Genomic DNA, 22,230 nt, shown 5'->3' with positions numbered 1-22,230 from the left:
ACCTTATGACTTAGAACTTTAAACTGGCAAAATTCTAATGAAATGGAACGTAAATTATGTCAGGTATATGATAAGGACATCCGACAATACAATGTGGGTTTAACAAATGTAAGAACAGCGTAGGATTCCTCCAGAATGCCCACGAAAATTTTCAGAAATATTTGGAATTTTATCATCATATCTCCGGAACGGTTTGAGATATCGAAGTGCTATAAACGGCAAAATGATTTGTTTGCCAATTGCAAACGATGCAAGTAATTAGATATGATGCTTACCTAAGCATGTTTTCGAAATTAAACCTTTCAAAAAAATTCTATTTTTCAAGCGCTGGTAACTTCGTTCCTATTCATTCGAAACAAGTCATACCACGACCTTGGTATCCAACGCTAAAGCACTTTCGATATGTATTACAGGTCCATCTTTGTTGTGCTGTATATGTAATAGAGCTTCCAAACTTTGGATGTTTGTGATACTGTGATACTTAGTTTGGAAGACTGAATAATGAATGTGGTATTTTAAGATTTCGTTTGATACGTTGATTTGAAATATGTAACAATCTGACCAGTGTTTCTTCCAGACATGTTTTTGGACGGCAATGCCCCCCCGGTGCTCTGAGAGTGCCCCCCCAGAGGAGACTAAAACAATGTCTATAATACAATAATAAATACAAGTAGACCCTACTAGCAGTGCCACTCCGGAATATCCGGAACACTTTTTGTGAAAGAACGACTGAAACTGACGTAGTGCCATTAAAAAAAGGCTTTATATTAGGTTGGCAACACTGTTGGGTGTTTCTATTTAATACGTGAAATTATGTTCCCTTCCTTGCAGTCGCTTCGTACGAAGTTCCGCATTTTTCTCTCTTTTGGTTTCTCCGTTATTACTGTTGGATATTATAAATGATACACTCCATATATATAGCCCGATAACATAATAATTGAAATATAAGTAGTAATATTTCAATCATTATGCTTTCGGGCTATAATTACAATAGGTCTACAACTGGATCCGCTCTATACCCTGTGGGGATCAAACAACTATATCGCTTTCTTCTTAGAAATCCTTTCGATTATATTGTCACGAAAGAACACAGTCACAGAGAAAAATAGAATAGAATGAAAGACAAATATGCCTTTAAGAAGTATTGATGAAAATATTCTGAATATCACAAATATATGATTAAGTAATTACGCAACTGTCACACATTTTTCAGAAAATCGTTCCAAAATAATTCACCCCAAAGAGTCAATTACCCCTTCTGGATTTTTTCTACAGAAATAGCTAATGAAAGATATTTATGAAGCATTGATGCATGAAATATTATATAACCAAAATCGTTGGAGCTGTTTTCTAAAATATCCAGAGAATTTTTAAAATTTTCACGCTTCAGTAAACTATCCTTACTTTTGGAAGTAAGAAGAACATTCAAAAAATACTCCTGAAGAATCTTATGAAAACCTGAACCTCAAGATTTGGTCCAGATACGCTGAATGGCATGGTCTCTAGATGAATGTAAAGGGTGCCTCAAAAAGAACGCAGAATTTGTAAAGCCCGGTATTTTTACTTATTGTTGTTGGCAACATTGTTTTTGCGTGTTTCGTTATCAGTGATCATTGAAGTAAAATTTTGGTACGGTGCTTTTGTGTTCGAGGTCAGTGTTTGTGGAGTATCGTGATGGAAAGATGCAATACGGAACAGCGAGTGTTGATTGTTAAAACTCACTGCAAGAATGGTGAAAATTTCGCGGAAACTGTTCGGAAACTCCGTACGGTTCTTACCAAATGAATCCAGTATTTGTAGGTTAATCGAGAAATATCGGTTCAACAGTAAACATCAAAAGCCCTGGACGCCCTCGAAATGGCCAGTGTGAGGCAAATGTTTCTTCTGCATGATTTCGTTACTGTGAGTCCGAGAACATCATCACCGTTGTGCTCAAGAAATGCGTATATGTCAAGCAACAATGAATAAAATTTTAACAAAAGATTTGTACTTAAAATCGTACAGAGTTCAGTTAACAGTGGAACTTAAAGCAGCGGATCATGGAAAAGAACGGCAATTTGTGCAATGCATCCTGGAAAAGGAACAAGAGAGAGCCATGGTTTCACAAAGCACATCATTTTCTAATATGAAGCTCAGTTCCATTTAAACGGCTTTGTGAACAAGCATAATTGCCGAATATGGGAATCAGAGAATCCAATTCACGAAAAGGATATGTATCTTCAGTGAGTAACGGTTTGGTGTGGGATTTGGTCCTTACTTTTTTGAAGATGAACAAGCAGTGATTTATCTACACCCCCTAACCCCCCAGCACCCCCTAAAATTTTCGGACACCCCTCTGGAAATAAATTCCTTACACCCCCAACTAGAGGGATGCAATATTGAAAAGATTCATTCTCGATCTGCCTAAAGCCCTCCAGGACTTTGTAGAAAATATTTTAAATGGTCTTATCTTTAGGCAGAACGGGAATTCCCGTTCTGCCTAATCTTTGGAGACAGGGAATACTATGTGATAAGAAAATTTTTAGGGAAATGCAGCACCGAAAAGCTTGATTCCTTGAGTGTTTGTATGTAGATCGGAACTCATGTATAAAATGGCTGTAGTAGCGGGAACTAAATCGAAACGGTCAAAAGGCAAGGAAAATTCTGACGAGGACAAAATCCTAAGGACCAAATTACAAGAGTATATATTGGATGTAAAAGTGATTGCCTTATACGATTATTTTTTCCCTTCAATTATCATATAGACTAAAATGTGTATCCTTATTTTTTCAACTGAAGTAACTTTTTCTTTCTTTTAAAATGCTAAAAACTCATAAAATGCGTAAAAATGTTACAATAAAAGGACAGATTAGCTTTAATTACTTTCATACATACCATGGGTACCCGAAAGGGAGGGCAGGGTGGGGCCCGGGCGCCCCTCTGGCTCTAGAAAATTATACGTAATATAGCAAACCAAGTATATTAAATACCAGACTAATATAGTGTTCACGGAGATGGACCCCCCGCTAGAAAATTTTCTTTGGGCGCCCCTGACACATACCCATATGATGAGTACTGTGTATTCCTATTTATTATATCTTTAATGCATTTGAAATACGTTTAGCCTGTTACAGTAAGACCATTCATTTTAATTATGAAAAGTAACTGTGATGCTATTTAGTTTCTAAAAAAAAAAGTCGTTCTTGTGTGGTAGCATATAGCAGTCTTAATTTGAGTAATGTATAAATATTTATTTTAAGTCTGGAACACTGATCAAGATTTTCTTTAGCAAAAATGAAAATGTGAAATATATACTTACTACAACAGTCTTACGTCTTTTATTGGGTTTTCAGCATTTTTTTAATGTTATTTCCATAAAGTGAAGAATTTCAGATAACATTTTAGATGCATAACAGTTAAGAAAAAATAATCATTCTTTTATTAATCTGCACCAGTGGCGTATTTACGATTTTGTTTCGGGAGGGGCTTTGCTAACTTTCGGGGGGAGGGGCTTTGCCTGGAAATGTGAAAATTCTGCAAGATATTTCATTTACTTTACTATACTAAGTAAGATTTCGGGGGGGGGGGGCTTAAGCCCGGAAGCCACCCCCTAAATACGCCACTGATCTGCACCTATGATTCTGTCTCTTGAATTTAGTCCGTTTTGTCTGAATTTTCCTTTGGAGTTGTCCTCTTGAATTTTGTGCTACATTCGTAGCCTAATAATTTGTTTGGTAATTCTAACAGAGGCTGTAAGAAGAATAACTATTTCTTCAAGTTTCATCATACGTTTTAGATGTTATTCTCTTCTTCTTCTCAGAAAAATGACGAAGATACAGTTCTTTATCAGCAGTGTTATTCACATCCACTTTGGTAAAGATGAATGTGATGTTTTTAAAATACCTGCGGGCAAATGGAAAATTGATTGACTCAGTTGCAAGAAAGACGTTTGACATTCTAACAGAAACGAACATAAAATAAACTTAATTCGGTATAATATAAAATTATTTCACATCAGGATTTTATTCACTTTTTCAGTAGTTCATCTTTAACACGCTAAGAGTCACAGTTAAGGGTCTTCACCACAGCGAAATTAAACTACCGCGAATTTTAGAGTTTTTCTGTAATATCTTCAAAACAATTAAAAATATTCGAAAACCAGAAACGTAGTGAACTAGACAATACGATTTTGCGTGTGATACCGTTATCATAACTCATCTATCTGCTTTTGATTTGCAACTGTAGATAGATTTAGCATTTTTTGTGGGTTCTGTAAATAGCGGCATACCAAAAACAGATATGTGAATTGTGGTAAAGGTATCACATGCAAAATTGTATTGTCTAGTTCACTACGTTTCTGCTTTTCGAATATTTTTATTTGTTTTGAAGATATTACAGAAAAACTCTAAAATTGGCGGTAGTTTAATTTCGCTGTAGTGAAGATCCTTAAGTAAAAGGTGCCACAGTTGGCTATATATTAAGTAAACAATGCAAGAGGATAGATAAGACGACTCTTAAGAATGTTAGTGTTCTACATCACAAGCCCTTTTTCGGCATCACATATCAACTGATTTGTCTTATATGTATAATTCTATACTATACACAGAGAAAAATCCGTTTTCTGGACAGCGGTATATTGTACAAATATACGGTATCCTCTTGCTTACTATAGAAATCAGCACGGAGCATACGTTATCCGTATGCTACATAGGCACTGCCCTTAGCTGTTACATCATGCCGTTGCAGGATGCCTGACATCTAAAAGTTTTCCGTATATCACATGCATATACTTATGTTACATTCCTGAGCTATATGTTATATACGTCCATTTGTAGGTGAGATCCTGACCGCCTACATTGTTTCATACGGAAAGTACGTATAGATGGAACAATTATACAGAAAGTATTAAAAAAGATTCATTTTCAGTTATACGTCTGCTGTACGTTGTCCAAAAACTACAGGAATTACGCATGTAACCTATCTTTTTAAGCACGCCACCTACATTTTTTCCCTCAGTGTATGCAATAGTATTATATATACTTCTATTTTCATATTTACATTGCCAATGAAAATAGCAGCAATACAAAATATCAATATCAATATTGAAATATCCTACTTGTATATTTTTTGTAGTTTCAATCAAATCAAAAGGTCAAATAATCGGGATAAGAGCCGTCTTACGTATCCTTTTGCATTGTTTGCTTAATATATGGCCAAACGTGTCTTGAGGAACACTGGCACCTTTTACGTACTGGAAGCAGTTGCGGTTTTAGCGGTAGGCCGGGTAGGCACGGGCCTACCCAAAAGTTTTGAAAAATATAAACACTAAAATACATTAAGAGTAAATATATTTTCCATATTTTATAATAATAGTAAATAATTATTTAACGAACAGCATCAACCACTACTCTAAAAGTAATTTCCTATTGTTATTATTCAATCAAATGTGCATATGTATCCATACGTCAGGGACCGGGGTTACCCAAACTTTAAATCCTAAAGCCGCCCCTGACTGCGAGCCTTAGCATGTTGGAGGCGAACTACTAGATAACTGAATAAAATTTTGTTGTGAAATGACTTGATACTAGACCAAAGTAACTTTGTTTTATGTTCGTTTCATCTACATTGTCAAACGGCTTTCTTGCAAGAGTCAATCTATTTTCCGTTTCTGTGCAGGTAGTTTTTTTTTTTTATCACATTCATTTTTACTTAAATAGATGTGAATAACACTGTTAATAACAGAACTGTATCTAGTCATTTTTCCGAGAAGAACAAGTAGAATAACATCTAAAATTTATGATAAAACTTAAAGAAATAGTTATTCTTCTTACAGAATCTGCTACAATTACTAAAGAAAAATTCTCTTGAAGAAATCCCTCTCTGGACAGAATTCCTCGTCTCAAAAGATTAGACAAAACGGGAATTTCCGTTCTGCCTAAAGGTACGATCATTTAAAATATTTTCTACAAAGTGCTGGAGGGCCTTTAGGCAGAACGAGAAGACAAAATTAGAAATCTTACTATTTTGGCTTTGTTTTTTTAAATGCCAATAGAATAAAACAACTTACTTTGGACAAGATAAATTTTCAAGCACGCAGCGCAAGATTGGATGGAAATCAACCTTTACACGGCTGTGATCGTCACAACAACGTTTGATCAATCGATTGTCAACGATTTCATCTCGGCGCCACACCAAGCATGACATAGTCGAAGCTAATTGGCTCTGGCTGAGGAAGGAAATCCAATGCAATCGTTCGTTGCATCGACGAATTTTAAAATTTGAAAAAAAGAAAAAAAAAAGGTAATGCAAGATTGCACCCCCAGATTTTTTGAACATCCCCTAATTTCAAAATTCTGGATAAATCACTGTGAACAAGAAAGAGCTGTCACTGTGAATGGAGTTCGTTATTGCGCGATGCTCACTGCTTTCCTTTGGCCCCGTTTGGATCAAATGAACATCGACAATTTACGGTTCTAACAAGACGGCGCAACTTGCCACACCTCAGGAGACGATCGCTCTGCTGCATGAAAAGTTCTCCGACAGACTAATCTCGTTACGAAGAGACCAAACCTATCTACCTCGATGTTGTGACCTGGCACCTTGTGGCTTTTTCCTATAGGGGTGCGCTAAGTCACGAATTTAGTGGGAACAAATCCCGTAACCTGTTAAAACTCAAACATGAAATTTTACATGTCCTCAACGAAGTTGATGGGGAAATGTGAGCGGGTGATGGTTGATTTCATAGACAAGCGATCGCATTATAAGGCTAGTAGGGGCAGGGGTCGTAGAGTATGCCCGATATTGTGTCAACATCTCCTGAAGAAAATAGTGTGTTTTGCTTGCTTCTTTCAAATAAATAAATTCGACTTATAGTAGCTCCAAATCCGGCGTTCTTTTTGAAACATCCTTTACATATATTGAGACACACACTTCAAAAGTAACTTTTTCAGTATTTAGGGACTATAAAACGTGTAGCCCCTTGAAATCTCGAATTCGATTTTGTTCACAATCACCAGATTTTATATCCCATCCTCGCTCTACTGAAATCATAATAATTAAAAAACAAACTGAAAAGTATAAAATACGTACAAACGATTCCTACCTGAATTATATGTTTACTGGAATTTTTATCATCTTCTCCGACATCCCATGTAAATAAACTTCCAAAACCGTAAGTGTTGTGAAGAAGGCGTAGTGTACGTTGAAAGTTCCACGCTGACGCATTGAACGGACCTGTTATGTTCCATCCTCCGATTTGGCCGAGAAGGTCCAGCATTGGTGCTGCTCCAAGGTCTTCAATGGTCTCGTTTGTATCCATACAGGATACATAATAAGTCTTGGCTTTGCGTTCGGCATCACTTTTCATATCAGAATATGGTTTTTCTGAAAAACAAGGAAAATTCAGAGTTTCACTATCACTACCGTAAGGATGTCTTAAATATCAACTTTCTGACCACACTAACACACTTATTGATTACAGCTAAAATGATGTGTTTCTGTTCCAATAACTTAACATTGTCTCCCTCAGAATTGAATCGACACAAAAGATTGAGTGTCTGAAGAAGACAACATTAAGTTGTTGAAACTGTAACTCACTATTTTAGTTTTAATAAATAAGAGCATTAGGTCTAGTCAGGAAGTCATTAGAGCTAGAGTCATAGAGTTACATGAAAGGATTTCCCCCAGGAGTTGATGTTCCATGGTTAAACGCTGTTCCCCAGGCATGGTTTTAGAATCAGTGAGATATGCAATGTTGGCAGATTCGATTACCAATATGACACACACACACACACACACACACACACAAAAGTTGATACTGGGACACTTGTAAGGAAATGGAGAAATTACTTCAATTAACCTGACTCAACTAGTAGGCCACTTAACCGGCACAGACATAGGCACCGACTTGAAGAAAATATTGGGGGGGGGGGGCAAAACAATTATTATCTTCAGCCGTTTTCTATCAACTGCTTGATGGAGGCCCCCCTAGATCTAGGTCCGCTGCATCCACTCCGCTGGGAAATTCACGCCCTAATTCAAATTTGCCTAAAGGCATTAAAATAAATTCAAGTCCAAAATTTGAGAATTTTACTGCAAGTTTGCGCACCACAATGATCTTGATTGAAGCCTCAGTGCTCTATAAAACACAGTTTTGAAAATGGAGTTTCCTATCGAATAAGAAGGCTGTTTCTAATATTGAATTAAAGGCGCGACAAAGTTTACGACAGACATTCTTCCTCCTCTTTGTTAATTCTTCTTCAAGTGGATTATATTGGGGGGGGGGAGGTGCGAGGACCTCACCTTTATATATTGAGGGGGCCAAAAGTGTCCTGCCCCCCCTCCCCAAAGTGGGCGCCTATGCCCACAGATCAACCTGGAAGAGTTTACTTTTTATTTTTCCTGGTCTTCTATGTTTGAAAAATATATTAGTGAGAAAAAACAATAGTAATATCTAGCTTATCGAACAAAGTATCAATACAAAAAAAGTTTTGTATCTGTTTATTGTTTTATTTCTTGCGTGTCAGTTTGAATTTAGGCAACCAGTAAAACACATATGACAAAATATATAACTTTCAGACATTCAATAAGGTGCTGAAGCAACCAAAAGTACTCCTATGATACGCTGGCTTACATAATTCACACTTGCTGACAACCTAGGCGACTCAATTTTGAAACAAACCAAGATAGTCACTTCCGAATTGAACATAGAACTCAGGTATTTTAATTATGGAGTCCACAACAAGAAAACAATAGTAGTACTTGAATAAGAAAAGTATATAAAAAAGACGAGAAAGTAAAAAAATCCGGTTTAATTTTTCTTCCGAAAAAAAAACCGGCTTTTTTGCATTATTTTCTATTCTTTACAGATAGACGCAACGACATTTCGAACTTCTATTGATCTTGACAGATAAGCACAGCAATAATTCGAACCTCTCTAGATCTTCACAGATAGGCACAACATTAACTATATCTACTCTAGATCTTGGTAGACAGGTATAACTTTAGCTCAGTCCCATTTTGATTTGGGAGATAAACTCAAGAACAATTCGATTTAGACCTGTATCTTGACAGGTAGAAGCAACAACAAAATTTTGTTCCATTTGGATCTTGATAAGCATACGTACAACAACATTTGGGAGTCTGGATTTTGATAGATTGCCACAAAAACGATTTACCTTCCCTTTCCCTGGATCGTAACAGAACAATTCAACCGCTATTAATGGGAGAACAACACGTCATTTCTAAGGGGACGCGGCACTAGTCCTAAACGGCACAAGACCTAAAAATCATTTCGCGGCACTACTCCTAAACGGCACAAGACCTAAATTTTAGGTTCAGTGCCTATATTTTTAGGACTTATGCAGTTTAGGTCTTGTGCCATTTAGGACTTATGAATGTTACCCATTTCTAATACTAACCTAAGACATTCTTTATAACTAGTTGATTTTGCTGCTCCAGCTTAGCAAATGTTCCCCAGAGCGACTTTCCGTCTGGAATAGGATTTGATTTGATCCATCCTCCACAGGCGTATTGGTAAAAGTCATCGCACCGATCAGCTGTCATGTCCATTGAACTTATCATCGCTGCCGCTACGGTGACACATGGAACGCTTAGGCAATGGGGTGCATCTGGAAAAGAATAAATGAATGGTTTACTTTAGTTTTAAAATCTCAAACATTAACTCCGTAATTAATCATTAGTAGAACGGAACTGAGAACGAAGTGGTCTCTACGTGCAGTGGAGTAGGAGGACCAAATAAAAAGTGTTGAAAAGTTATGTCGAGGTATTATGATGGATCAGGTGGGCACATATAGGCCTACACACATAAATTCATTTTTGACTTGCGTGTTAAATAATAGAAGCTCGCTCCTCTCACTTTAATGACTAAGGAAAGGAAAATATTACAAACTGTTAATTAACGAATTGTTAGTAACGAAGCATATGAAAATACGATTCACGTTAGGAAAGACGATTAGGATTCTACTCAGCAGTACACCAAGAGGCTTCACAAGGCCGCAATTAGTCCACGGTGACCAGAACTTTTACTTTCAAAAACGGGACGCATACGAATCGGCGACGGCGGGGGTGGGTGGGTGTAACTTCCACATTGCATTTTGGGACTCAGCAGTGTTTTCAATTTACAAAATACACAAGTAAGAATGATAACACAGCATATCTAACTTAAGTACTACCCAAAAATACTTTTAACTACTTCAACACTCAGAATTCCCACTCAATTCCCACTTGAACTACAGAACACTCAATTCTCATTTGAATATTCAGAAGTTCTAGGCACGGCTGAACTCTCCCAATGAATGTTGGTACGGAAGAGTGTAGAATTAGCTTTGCCCATTTATATTTTGAATAAAAATTACGGGACACCTGGGTCATGTTTGCTTAAAAACGGGACATTTAGGCGTCCCGTTTGAGAATCAGAAAAAAACGGGACAACGGTTGAAAATAAGGGACTATCCCGGCTAAAACGGGACGTCTGGTCACCTTGAATTAGCCCCCTCATTTTGATAGCATTCGTCAAATACCCGACAAAAAATGGGAGAACATCAATTGCAAGCAGTATGTGCATAACTCTTAGGCGTATCCAGGGGCGGATCCAGGGGGGCGATCACCCCCCAGAAGAGGAAACTTTCTTATTTTATATATATAAATAAAACCCATCTCAAAGTTTGGAGCCCTTAAAAGTAGCAGTATGACAACCCCCCCCCCCAGAAGTAGGTCCTGGATCCGCCCCTGGGCGTATCTGTGTGACTATTAGGTATATGTGTGTCACTCTCGGGAAAAGAAGAATAAGAAAACAATAGGAGGAGGATAAGAACTGGTAATTACTATTGGCAGCAACCAAGGATATACACAGGAATTTATGCTTTGGAGGGATACAAAGCATTTCGGAGGGGGTCCAAGTTTAATATGAGGATAAATTATATCGGGTGTTCTAAAATGGCGACCACGGACAACAGAGCACTATTCTACAGGTCAAAATAAAGTGAAAATACTATATAGCGTTATACATTTTGAGATCTCTTTCGGCTGCTAAGGGAAATAAGAAAATTCCACTATGTGGCAACGTTGTAAGTTAATTTGGAACCATTAACATTGCTCTACGAATCAATCAAACAGTTACATCGATTGCTAAGCTAATAAATAGTATTACTGTCAACGTCTATCAACTTTAAGAGGCCTCATCACTGCGAAATTAAAATACCGCTTATTTTACAGTAATTATGTGATATCTTCAAATAGATAAAAGATAATTAAAAAGTGGAACAAGATCTCCCTAGACAATATTATTTTGCGTGAGATACCGTTATTACGACTCATTTATCTGCTTTTGATTTCCAGCCATTTAGAAAATCGGCATTTATTTTCGCGTTTGTAAATAACTGCAAACGGAAAGCTACTAGGTGACTCGTGATAACGGTATCTCACGCAAAATAACATCGTCTAGGGAGGTCTTGATCCACTTTTCTATTATCTTTTATCTATTTGAAGATATCACATAATTACTGTAAAATTAGCGGTATTTTAATTTCTCAGTGATAGGGACTCTTAACTCCCATCTGGAAAGAATCGATGTAACTATTTGATGGATTGGTAGATCTAATCTTTGGTACTTTATCTGCGACGTTGCCACATAGTGCAACTCGCGTCTCCAGACGAGGACTCTAAAGGATACAATAACATATATATTTTTTTTTCGCTTTATTTTGACTTGTAGAATATTACTCTGTAGTCTGTGAGCGCCATTTTTAGAACACCAGACATATTAAAACTTGTAAAATTATATCGAAAATTAGATTAAATTTACAGAAAAGTCCGGGTTTTCAGGAGGTGAGGATCCGCAAAACTCACCCTTACGTATGTCGCTGCCAACAACACAAATTGTTTTCAGCGCCACAAAAATTAGTTTTTCTTGATTCCTCTCGAAAACTACACATGTGAATTTAACCTCAAGCACGTCATATTGTTCAGCTCCATATGTGATATATGTGATATCTTTAGACTACGTTATAACGAACAAAAATTAAAGTCATAGAGTTCACCGTACCTTTCAGCTATATATCATTGCTATTGCTATATCTAAGACCTTGATAATACTTAAGTATACTTCAGTACCAAGATTAATCTTAACAGATGGCGTGATCAGGCTCGTATCCAGGGGGTCTAGAGGGTCCGGCCCCCCATAAATTTTTGCGGGCTCCCCTAAAATTTTCACGGCAGGCTTGCAAATGAGCTATAATATGGTTGGATCGAGTCCTCCTAACTTCAGCCCACCCCCCCCCCCCCCTACATTTTTGGGCTGGCTTCCGGCCTGGGCGTGATTGGAGCAATGTTCGTAGTTTGCGGGCTAATCTTGAGAAAATTTCATAGGTAAATTTAGCAAAAAGGGAATTTTTCAACAACGAAACGTGAAAATCCAGGGAAATTCACGCTGACTGATTGACCAATATGAATGCTTACGTTTTTCTTTGTTCTTAAAAATAAACCAATACGGTAGCAATAATTTGTGTTTTGTGTGTATGTGTTCATTCAAAATACGTTGTACCCATTGTTAGCTGGTTTATTTGCAGTGGTGCTATTCAGCCGGTTCGCTAGAACCGGTTGTTAAAATATTTCGACTTCGCACAACCGCTTGTTATACCTAGACATAAACACACCTACGCACCGGCACACGTATGACCTAACCAAAGTACCTATATAGAGGAGACCGGGGCTTGTTGTGACAGTTATGTTTCTATTAAAAATGCAAACAATATTCACGACCTGGCGACGCTGATTGACGCCTACAGTCACGAATTCATAGGCTATTGTTTCCCATCAGTGTCAGTCGCGCCAAGCCAGAGCGTAGAAGAAAGTTGGTTTTGTGGAGGTCTTGATTTATTTTTCAAGGTAAGTTTGATTTCTGTTTTCTTCAATATGAAATAGTTGGAAATATTAATGATATTTTCTAAAAACTAAAGCAACTATAATACGCATGTAAACGGTTTTGTTTGTTGGTAAAGTAAAACTGAAATACTGAATTGCCAATAAAAGCAAAAAATACCCATTGGGGCTAGTTGTGACACACTGCTAGGGGTAAATTGTGACAAATGTCACAACTGACCCCGCAGAAAACCAGACAATGGAAGTTTATTGTCAAATTAATTTTATTAATTTTACATAAGAGATATTATTAATGTTTTGTTAGGAAGTGAACACGTTATTAGTATTGGGAATAAATTTCCGATTTCTAACGCATAAAATCATTAGCACGCTGTTGATCGTATATGCATCAATGTTTGCAGATTCAGACTGGTTTATTTTGCATATGTCTCTTGTGGATGAGTGTACCCATGGGATCCCGGGTTCGATTCCCGGTGGAGACACAAATTGTTCGGATCCCACCTTAGTTGTAGATCCCTCGATAGGACGTCATCACCATCCCATGGAAAAGAAAGACAAACCGCCATGGGTTCATCTTGCCCAGAGACTTTGAATCAGAGACTGGCCTTTGGACAGAACTCCGCATCATCATTAACAACAATAACAACATCCTTTTCCATGTAGTTTGCAGTAATTTGAATTTGCATTTTAATGTTTGCTTCAATCTTTCTCGTTGCAGATGGTACGAACATATAAGAGAAAGAGAAAGGCCAGATACCAATTGAAGTGCACATAGATACAGCACGAGCATACCACGAAAACAAGGGATCTTTAAGACAAGTGCAGCACAATATGAGGTTAATAGACAGTCACTGTACAGATTCTACAAGGAGCAGTTTGTTGCAGGTAATTAGAACCTAGGACTCAGCTTAATTGGCATGGAGAGGAGATTTGACCGACTTCGATTTCATGGTAAAGTCCTACTGGAAGTATTGCAGGAAGTAATCCATCAGGTTGGATGACAGGAGACCTGTTTGTGCAATTCATGGAGCATTTTGTCAAACATACAGGCAGTTTTCTTCAACATCGTGTCCTTTTGTTGTTTGATAACCATGAATCTCATATCTCAGTGCAGGTAATCAATTATGCCAAGAAAAATGGTGTTATTCTCCTGTCATTCCCACCTCACACGTCCCATAAGCTGCAACCCCTGGACAGAGGAGTATATTCTTCATTTAAAAAGTTAGTTGCAAATGGAATGGATGCATGGATGAAAAACAATCCTGGGTGCGCACTTAGTATCTATGACATCCCGACTATTGTCAAAACGGTATTTCCTCTTAGTGTAAATCCATCTAATATTCTTAATGCATTCAGAATAACTGGTATATATCCCTTTAATAGAGACATTTTTACAGATGATGATTTTTGGCACCACAGGTAACTGATCGTCACATTGAAGATAATGACCACATTATAAAGTTAGCACTAGGACGTACTTCGCTAACACATCACTCAACTTCAACAGCATCCTCAACGAACCTTTCAGGTCATAATGAAGAACAAGGACCAACTAACATTACACAAGAAGTGAATTCAGAACTCCCAGATTTACCTGTGAAGGAAACAAACCAGCCTTATCCAGCAACAAACCGTAAATAATCTGAAACCTTATCGACTGTTGCAAATAGACCTTCTACAAGTAAAGAAAAACAACAATTGTCGTCTATGCCAAAAAAAAAAAAATGCCTTAAGACGAAACGTCCAGAAATGACAGTAATCCTCATCATGTTAGTCCTAGCGCCCTTCGTCCGTTACCAAAAACTAGACCCAGGGAATCTAAACGAGGAAGGAAGAAACGAGTGTCCGCTGTACTCACTGATACTCCAGTTAAAGAAGTATTAGAAGCAGAAGCAGGAGCAAGACATGAAAAGTCTCTGAAGAAGGGTATAAGCCGTAATATTCTGAAGAGCTCTATTAAAAAAGGGGATGATAATTTCAAAACGTAAAAATGATAGTGAAGATGATTGTTTTTGTCTTGTGTGTCTGGAACCATTTCCTAATTCCAAATCCAGAGAATCGTGTGTTCAATGTGTTGATTGTACCCAGTGGTCACACGAAGCGTGCACAGAAGATAATCCTATTTATGTATGCCACAACTGTAACTCGGATAGTGTTGCCACGAGACGAGACATTTCTCGTGTCCCGTCTCGTCTCGTCTCGTAAACGAGACGAGACACGAGACGAGACGGAACCCATTTAGACGAGACACGAGACGAGACAGACTACTTGTCCCGTCTCGAAAACGAGACGAGACACGAGACGAGACGGGACGACTCGTGAAATGTCTCGTCCCGTCTCGTGTCTCGAAAATGCAAACGCTGGCGGGAATGGCCAAGATTGAAATTGCCAGTGGTCATATTGATTGCAAAAGGAAAATCCCCTTTGTGAGAAAACATGTTGGAAAGCCTTCATAGAAAAGTGTCCTCTGTCTATTGAATGAATCAATCGTGATACATGAGCTTCCAGGAATATCATTCTTAATGTCTTGTCCCCAATTCCCCTTGCTGTAACCTGAGGAATTCTCATTATTTTTTCATTTCTGGCTGGAATGATGACAAACAAAATCAAAGACAGGGAAGATTTTTACAAGGTCAAGAAACCGAACTACCACCCCATCTATTCAATTTGAAAACTGGATAAGGTCTACACTCATTACAGGCTGTAGTTGAAAGTTCTGGTTGAGATGCCGGATTCTCTGGTGGCGGTATTCTTTTTGCTATATGAACCGAAATTAACCGAAAACGGCAATTGAAGTATGTCATCTTGCAACTTTTGTCTTCTCTCTTGTTCTCTCTCTCTCTCTCTCTCTCTCTCTCTCTCTCACACACACACACACACACACACACATACACATAAAATACACTTTTACCATTTTACTAATCGCTCGCTTATTATACAGCAGTCATGTTGTAAAATTCACCTCTTCGTTTGGAAGGCGGGCGCAGGACAAAAAAAGCAGATATTATCGACGAACCCTTCAAATTGTTTGCTTTCAGCAAATTTATGATACTAACAATAACACTTTAAATGAAGAGATTTTACAGGGGAACCTTCGTTTTGTTACGCGGAAATGTTTGATCTGGCCAGTATGCGAAATTGCCCTCTGCTTCCAAGGTTCGCCGACCCTACTGTTCCTCTCCTCTTTTAAGGTCGCGTCATAACTACCCTTCTTTGAAAACCGAAGATGCAGTAAAATTGCGACATCACGGCGGGAGCAGAAATAGCTTTCGCCCAAGGTCCTTGTCATTCACCCTTGTTTGTTTCTTTGATTTTTGCAGGAAAGTGAGTGATTCTTGCTTTCCTGTATTAAGAAAACATTAATTACTGTAGTGCTCGTGTTAGCCTATAAGCATGTCGAATTCTACACTAAGTACTTGTCGCAATTATAGTAGAAATACTACGGGTTCCAAAGTTTTTTATCATGTATTTCCCTCGGTTCCTTTGCGGAAAGTTTGGCGAAAGAAATGCTGTCGGAAAGATATCTTTAAAGTTGAAAACGCCAGCGTCTATTCCGATCATTTTATTCCCGAAGCTTATGGACATAATTTAAAATGTGAGCTTCTAAATATTCTACCCAAGAAAAAGTTTAAACAAGACGTGCCTTCACTAAACTTACCTTTACTATACGGAACCGTGTTGATGTATATAATGAAAGAATTAAATGTACGGAAGTTAGGTGTTTAAAGAAAAAAACAAATCAGACATTGGGGTGTAGCCACATGAAATAACTATTGTGACTGAAATAAAAAATAACTCTTTGTTTATGTTATTTTTCGTTTGTTTTGTGGAGAGTGAGGGGCATAAACCAAAGGAAGAGCTCTCCTTTTTGTGTAAAGAGAACGGAAAACTGAAGTCTAACTGTATGTACAAAGCCAAAATAATATGTTTACAAACGAAGTTAAAAGAATTGGAAAGCAAATATAATAAAGAATTAATTTCAAAGGCCAGTTCTAAAATATAATATTGTGATCGTTTCAATAAAGTGGTTAATAACCGGTGGTGGATATATTACGAAAAAGTTTTATACAGGGCCAAGTAAATATGCTAATGAATGGCAAGAAAGAACTAAGATGGATTGATTAAGATATCATTCGTGCATTAACACAACATGCCTCATTGATAAATTATACAATCATCTGCGGTTACAAGTTCGAATCCCCGTACCCAATGTGTCAACATTTCGACGTTGTATGATTGCGAATAGATCACGACAATATAAGAAACTTTAATCCAAAATGGCCACCCAAAAATCAACTTTTTTAGACCACTAGCTAATCTGGGTGTACTGTCATGAGTTTGTTACACAAACGGGGCAACCACCATTTAGTGGCACACGCCCCGCGGTTATGGGAACAGATTTGTACCATGGAGGTGAAGACTGGCCCCAAGCATTCTTTGGTCCGATGTGTCGTTCAGCTCCCATTACTATGGCACTTTAAGTAGAGCTTACTGTGCAGTAACATATAAAATTTCAATCAAATACTTTCCATTACTCAATAAAATTATTTGGTTCCGAGCTTTTTTTGAAAAAAAAAAAAAAATAATAATTGCAACAAATCTAAACATGCTAAAATGGAAAGTAGTTTTTGGATTGGTATGGAAACCTAAAGGCTGGAATATATGAAATCAAAGTATACACACATATCTATCTCTCTATTTATCTATATATCTTTCCATCTCTCTGTCTGTCTCTCTCTCTCTCTCTCTCTCTCTCTATATATATATATATATATATATATATATATATATATATATATATATATATGCTGATAGTATACGATAGTGTCGGGGATGGTGACACCTTTACATCGAACTTTGCTTGTCGTGTAAACATTATTTGAGATTAGTGTCTTCATCTTCAACGTACCTATGAGCAATTTACTGTATATTCGTGTATTGAAACTGGTGAAACAAATTTCAATGTTTCAGAATGTAAAAAAAAAAAAAAAAAAAAAAGCCAGGGTCGAGAAGCCTCAGACAACTAACAGCAGAGATATATTATTTTGTAAATTATTTGTCCTTGCCTTGTGAGCTTATTTGAATTTATTTTTAAGACCTTTAGGCAACTTTGGCCCACCCCGAATGGATGATGATAGGAAAATTAGTGGAATGAAGAAAGTGGTAGGATACTGGACAACTTCGAGAAAACACACACATTGGAAAAATGAAATGAAATGAAATGAAATATTTGAGTTTTAGGTCCCACGGTAATGCCGGTTAGGCTAAAGGAGACGGTGATGATGAGTAATGAATGAAATGGTGGAATGAAGAAAGTGGGATGAAACGGGAGAACCCCGAGAAAACCCACACACGCGGTGTTTATCCACCATAAGGTTCACTTGGCAGGGGCTGGGATCGAACCCGAGACCCCAAGCGCCAGAGATGAGCGCTCTACCACTGAACTACCGCGGCCCCCACACACATTCAATGTTTGTCCACCACAAAGCTCACATGGCACTAACCGAGATCGAACCGACTACAACATACACTAGAGGTGAAGGCTTCACGGTGTAGTTACCGTGACATTTCTTGTCTTTGTGTTCTGGTTAATACTTGTAACTTAGTTGTATCTTGATTAGCATGGTGCAGCCTGCTACATTTAACTTTCGTTCCCATGGTATGCTGCTATATTTTTACGAGACAAGACGAGACAAAACGAGACAAACGAGACGAGACGAGACGGGACGAGACAGAACCTCTCGAGACGAGACACGAGACGGGACAAGCACATTTTTTCGAGACGAGACACGAGACGAGACACGCTTTGCACGAGACGAGACGAGACAGCCTGAAGTCTCGTCCCGTCTCGTCTCGTGGCAACACTAAACTCGGACGATGATAGAGGGTCTATGTAATCAAGGTTTGCATCATAAGCCATTTCTGAAAGAAATTGTAATTCTATTATAAAACTAAGTATAAGGAAGGAAGTATTCTTGGCGCATTTAACTGTGTGCGATAACGATAATTTAGAAAGAGTGTTCAAATGAAAACTTGAAAGTAGTTTCTTTATGTATGCAAAATATTTGTGTTAGGAAACATTACCTTTACGTTATGTTTAGCACAATTTATATTAAAATTACATTAGCGAAATCTGGTACATTTCTTTCTGTCACAACTTACCCGATCAAAGTTACAACCTACCCCAGCAAGGGGCATGTTATGACAAAACATTTGTGTTTGTTTTTTCTATTGTATTGTTCTTGTAATGAAAAATACAGATGCAGAAAAAATTATGGGAGTAGTCGAATGTCCAAACTTTATTTTAAGACAAAATTTTCTGACATTTAGTAAAAATGATATCTTAGAAAAATAAAAACTGATTTTTGTCACAAGCCCCGGTCTCATAATAATAATAATAATAATAATAATAATAATAATAATAATAATAATAATAATAATAATAATAATAATAATAATAATAATAATCCTGCTGGCCTGCATTATTGTGAAAACAAACAACTTGAATTGGTTCAATTCAATGGGCAGATAGAAATTTGAATGAACAGATACAGAGAACCGAACGTTAAACAATTAGAATAGCATCACTGTGTATTTCTGTTAAAAAAAGTAAAAACTAAAGAAAAAATAGCAGCAAAAATCAAATGAATAAAACAAACGTGGTTGGCACTTCTTTTAATATAGATAAATTAATCTTATCACATAATTTCTGTCATAGGAGTTGGAAACTCAATAAAATATGGAAATGAACCGCGGTGGCTTAGTGATAGATCGTTCACCTCTGATGCATGGGGACCTTGGTTTGATCGTATCTTGCGTCAAGTTAACTTTGTGGTAGACAAATACCGTGGGCTTGGGTTTTCTCGGAGTTCTCCCGTTTCCTCCCACTTTGTTCATTTCATCATTTCATTTATTTCTCATCATCAGCGTCTCCTTTAGCCTGACCGGCATAGTCCTGGGACGTAAAACTTAAAAAGAGTTCATTTTATTTTCAAAGTATGGAAAAATTTCATCAGAAAAGGGAAAATTTGTATCAGTAGAGGGATTTTTTTTAAAGAAACCTACGAACACAGGCGTTGGCGTATAACATTAATTTTTAAGACTACACAGAAAGTTATTCTCGATTTTCTCGAAAACTGCGCATAAGAATTTACATTCAGTCATATGATTTTGTTCAACTCGATGGGATCTAACGATTAATATGTGTTTCATTCTTTTAAAAATTTTCTCGTAAAATGCTAATACAATATTGTTGAAATTTATATCAGAAAAGTACCAAATACGTATTCTACAACACAATTAAGTAGAAAAGAAGAAGAAGTAAGCCCTTGAGGTACATAAGTTGAAGACTATTTGCTGAAATAATTGGTACTTCATTAATAACAAGTACTTATTGGGAAATAACCAGCAGAATAACCATAAGCGAAATCTTCTAAAGCAATATTTGTATAAAATACGTACAATAAGCAGGATATTTTTTTGTGAAGTTAGATGAAAAAATGTGCTCAGACTAAAAATAATTGGGCGGGGTTCATTTTAATGGATCATAGCAAACCACTTCAGTGATATCCAGAAAATTCAACCGTAGGAAGAGCGCTCAGTGTTTTCAGCCTTAGTCCAACGTCATCATTTCACCCCAGAAAATAATCTTTTTATTTCATTTTCTTGTTTTAGAAAGTATTTTTACGGTTAGATGTTTCAAGATTCAATCAGTTCTTGACTGAATCTTAGAAGGTGGATGGTGTAGTAAGAATCCTACTATAAAATTATATTGATTAATAAACTCTGGTTATCTGTTTTACGATCTTTCAGACTAGTCCACTTCAGTGATATAAAGTTAAGGTGGATCACTAGATGTTCTCGGTGCTACGCTAAACGCTGCTTGAATAATGCGACATTGCCAGATACTGTCGAGTGTTTACTGATGCCAGATAATAAAGGGAGTAATCATGGAATTATGCTTAGAAACTCACTGGAAAACTTAGTTTTCGACCCTTACCGCGATTCCGCTTCTCGAACTGCAGCGCTAGAATCCAGGAATTTTCTTATTGTGATTACTACAGTAAACGTACAAATTTGGCAACAACGGATTATGGCGTTCTGTGCAAGTTTCGTCTCAAAACCTATTTCCTTAAATGTAAATTAATATTTAAGCAAAATATGAAACATAACACGAAAAACAGTCAAACAATATATCTATTCCGTGATAAGATTGTTACCTTAAAATACTTTACACATACAAATAAACATTTCATAGAACTGAGCACTTCTTGTAAGATCTACCAGCAAGTGCCATCTTGTGTGATCATTGTAAAACGAATCAAATATTTTCTTTTATTTGTTACACTTTCCGGTATTAGGAGACACAACCAAATGAATCAGTGTGTCTTGTGCTGTAGCTGAAAGAATACTCTATCTTAAAGTACAATATTTATAACATGTAACGTTTCATTGCGTAGGAGTTAAGGGAATGAGCTAAAATATGTATTTACTTCCGGGTGGTGATCCACAGAGTTAGTTGTTTACAATCAGTCAAATTTTTATGAGAGTTTTGGGTTGTATAAGCACCAGGTGCTCAATAATTAATTTTAACTAATTATTTCGTATTAATTTTTATAGTAAAACGATAGCCACAATGAAAACTATGTGAAAATATTGTACTGTATTGTCCTTGAGTTTACATATCTGTACAACATTTCAGAGCTTTAGCTACTTTATTATGACAACGCACCAGCCGCACTGGAAAACCGTATCCCGTGAGATTAACGAAGTCAAGCAGTGCTAGGTCTAATCAAAGGAAAGATGGATGACCATTCGTAGTCACCAGATGGTGTTGGTATTGTGGCGTCGTGAGGACAATTGAGGAGTTACTTAAAAGAAAGAAGCTAACTCCGGTCTAGAAAAACAGCAATAACGGCGAGAGGGATTGATGTGCTCAATACACTTCATCCCTAAGGCATGAGTGCCACAAGACGACTGTTAGGCTCTGACCCCATTAGGGTTCTTGTGCCAGGAGTTTGTTTATTTGACCTTAACCAACAGTAAAGTCATTGACTTTATTTGTCATGACATTCATTTGACAAAGTCAGCATTGTTGTAAAAGCGGTGAAATGGAAAAAATAAACTTTTTGTTCTGCAATTAATAATCATGATTGTAACACTTTTTAAATGTATAATTGAATATTCCTTGTTTTCTAATTGGGCAAATGAGTTCATTCTGTGTCGTTTACCTTCGCGCACGATATGTGTAATCGTAAATTTTCAGTGCTGCGGTGAGAACTACGAGATAATGGTGTGTTTGTCTGTATTTGATCTATTTGTTCATTTCACAACAGATTTGCCAATGAACGG

The 22,230-nt window shown here is 37.1% G+C and overlaps 1 protein-coding gene across 1 annotated transcript in view; it reads right to left on the bottom strand.

Annotated features, from left to right (window-relative positions):
• The window catches only part of Nep3 (M13 family metallopeptidase neprilysin 3), a 103,722-nt gene that overhangs the window by 40,401 nt on the left and 41,091 nt on the right, over nucleotides 1–22,230 (bottom strand). Inside the window, exons 3-4 of the mRNA XM_081740629.1 lie at nucleotides 9,399–9,608; nucleotides 7,082–7,362 (exon numbers count right to left, since the gene is read on the bottom strand). Of these exons, the coding sequence (XP_081596755.1) occupies nucleotides 7,082–7,362; nucleotides 9,399–9,608 (491 nt within the window). The remainder of the gene's footprint in view (nucleotides 1–7,081; nucleotides 7,363–9,398; nucleotides 9,609–22,230) is intronic.

The sequence above is a fragment of the Thermobia domestica genome, chromosome 15 (assembly GCF_964235325.1).
Source record: "Thermobia domestica chromosome 15, izTheDome1.hap1.1, whole genome shotgun sequence".
NCBI lineage: Eukaryota > Metazoa > Arthropoda > Insecta > Zygentoma > Lepismatidae > Thermobia > Thermobia domestica.
The sequence above is the reverse complement of the archived record's forward strand: the minus strand, read 5'-3'. Positions and strand labels throughout refer to the sequence as shown.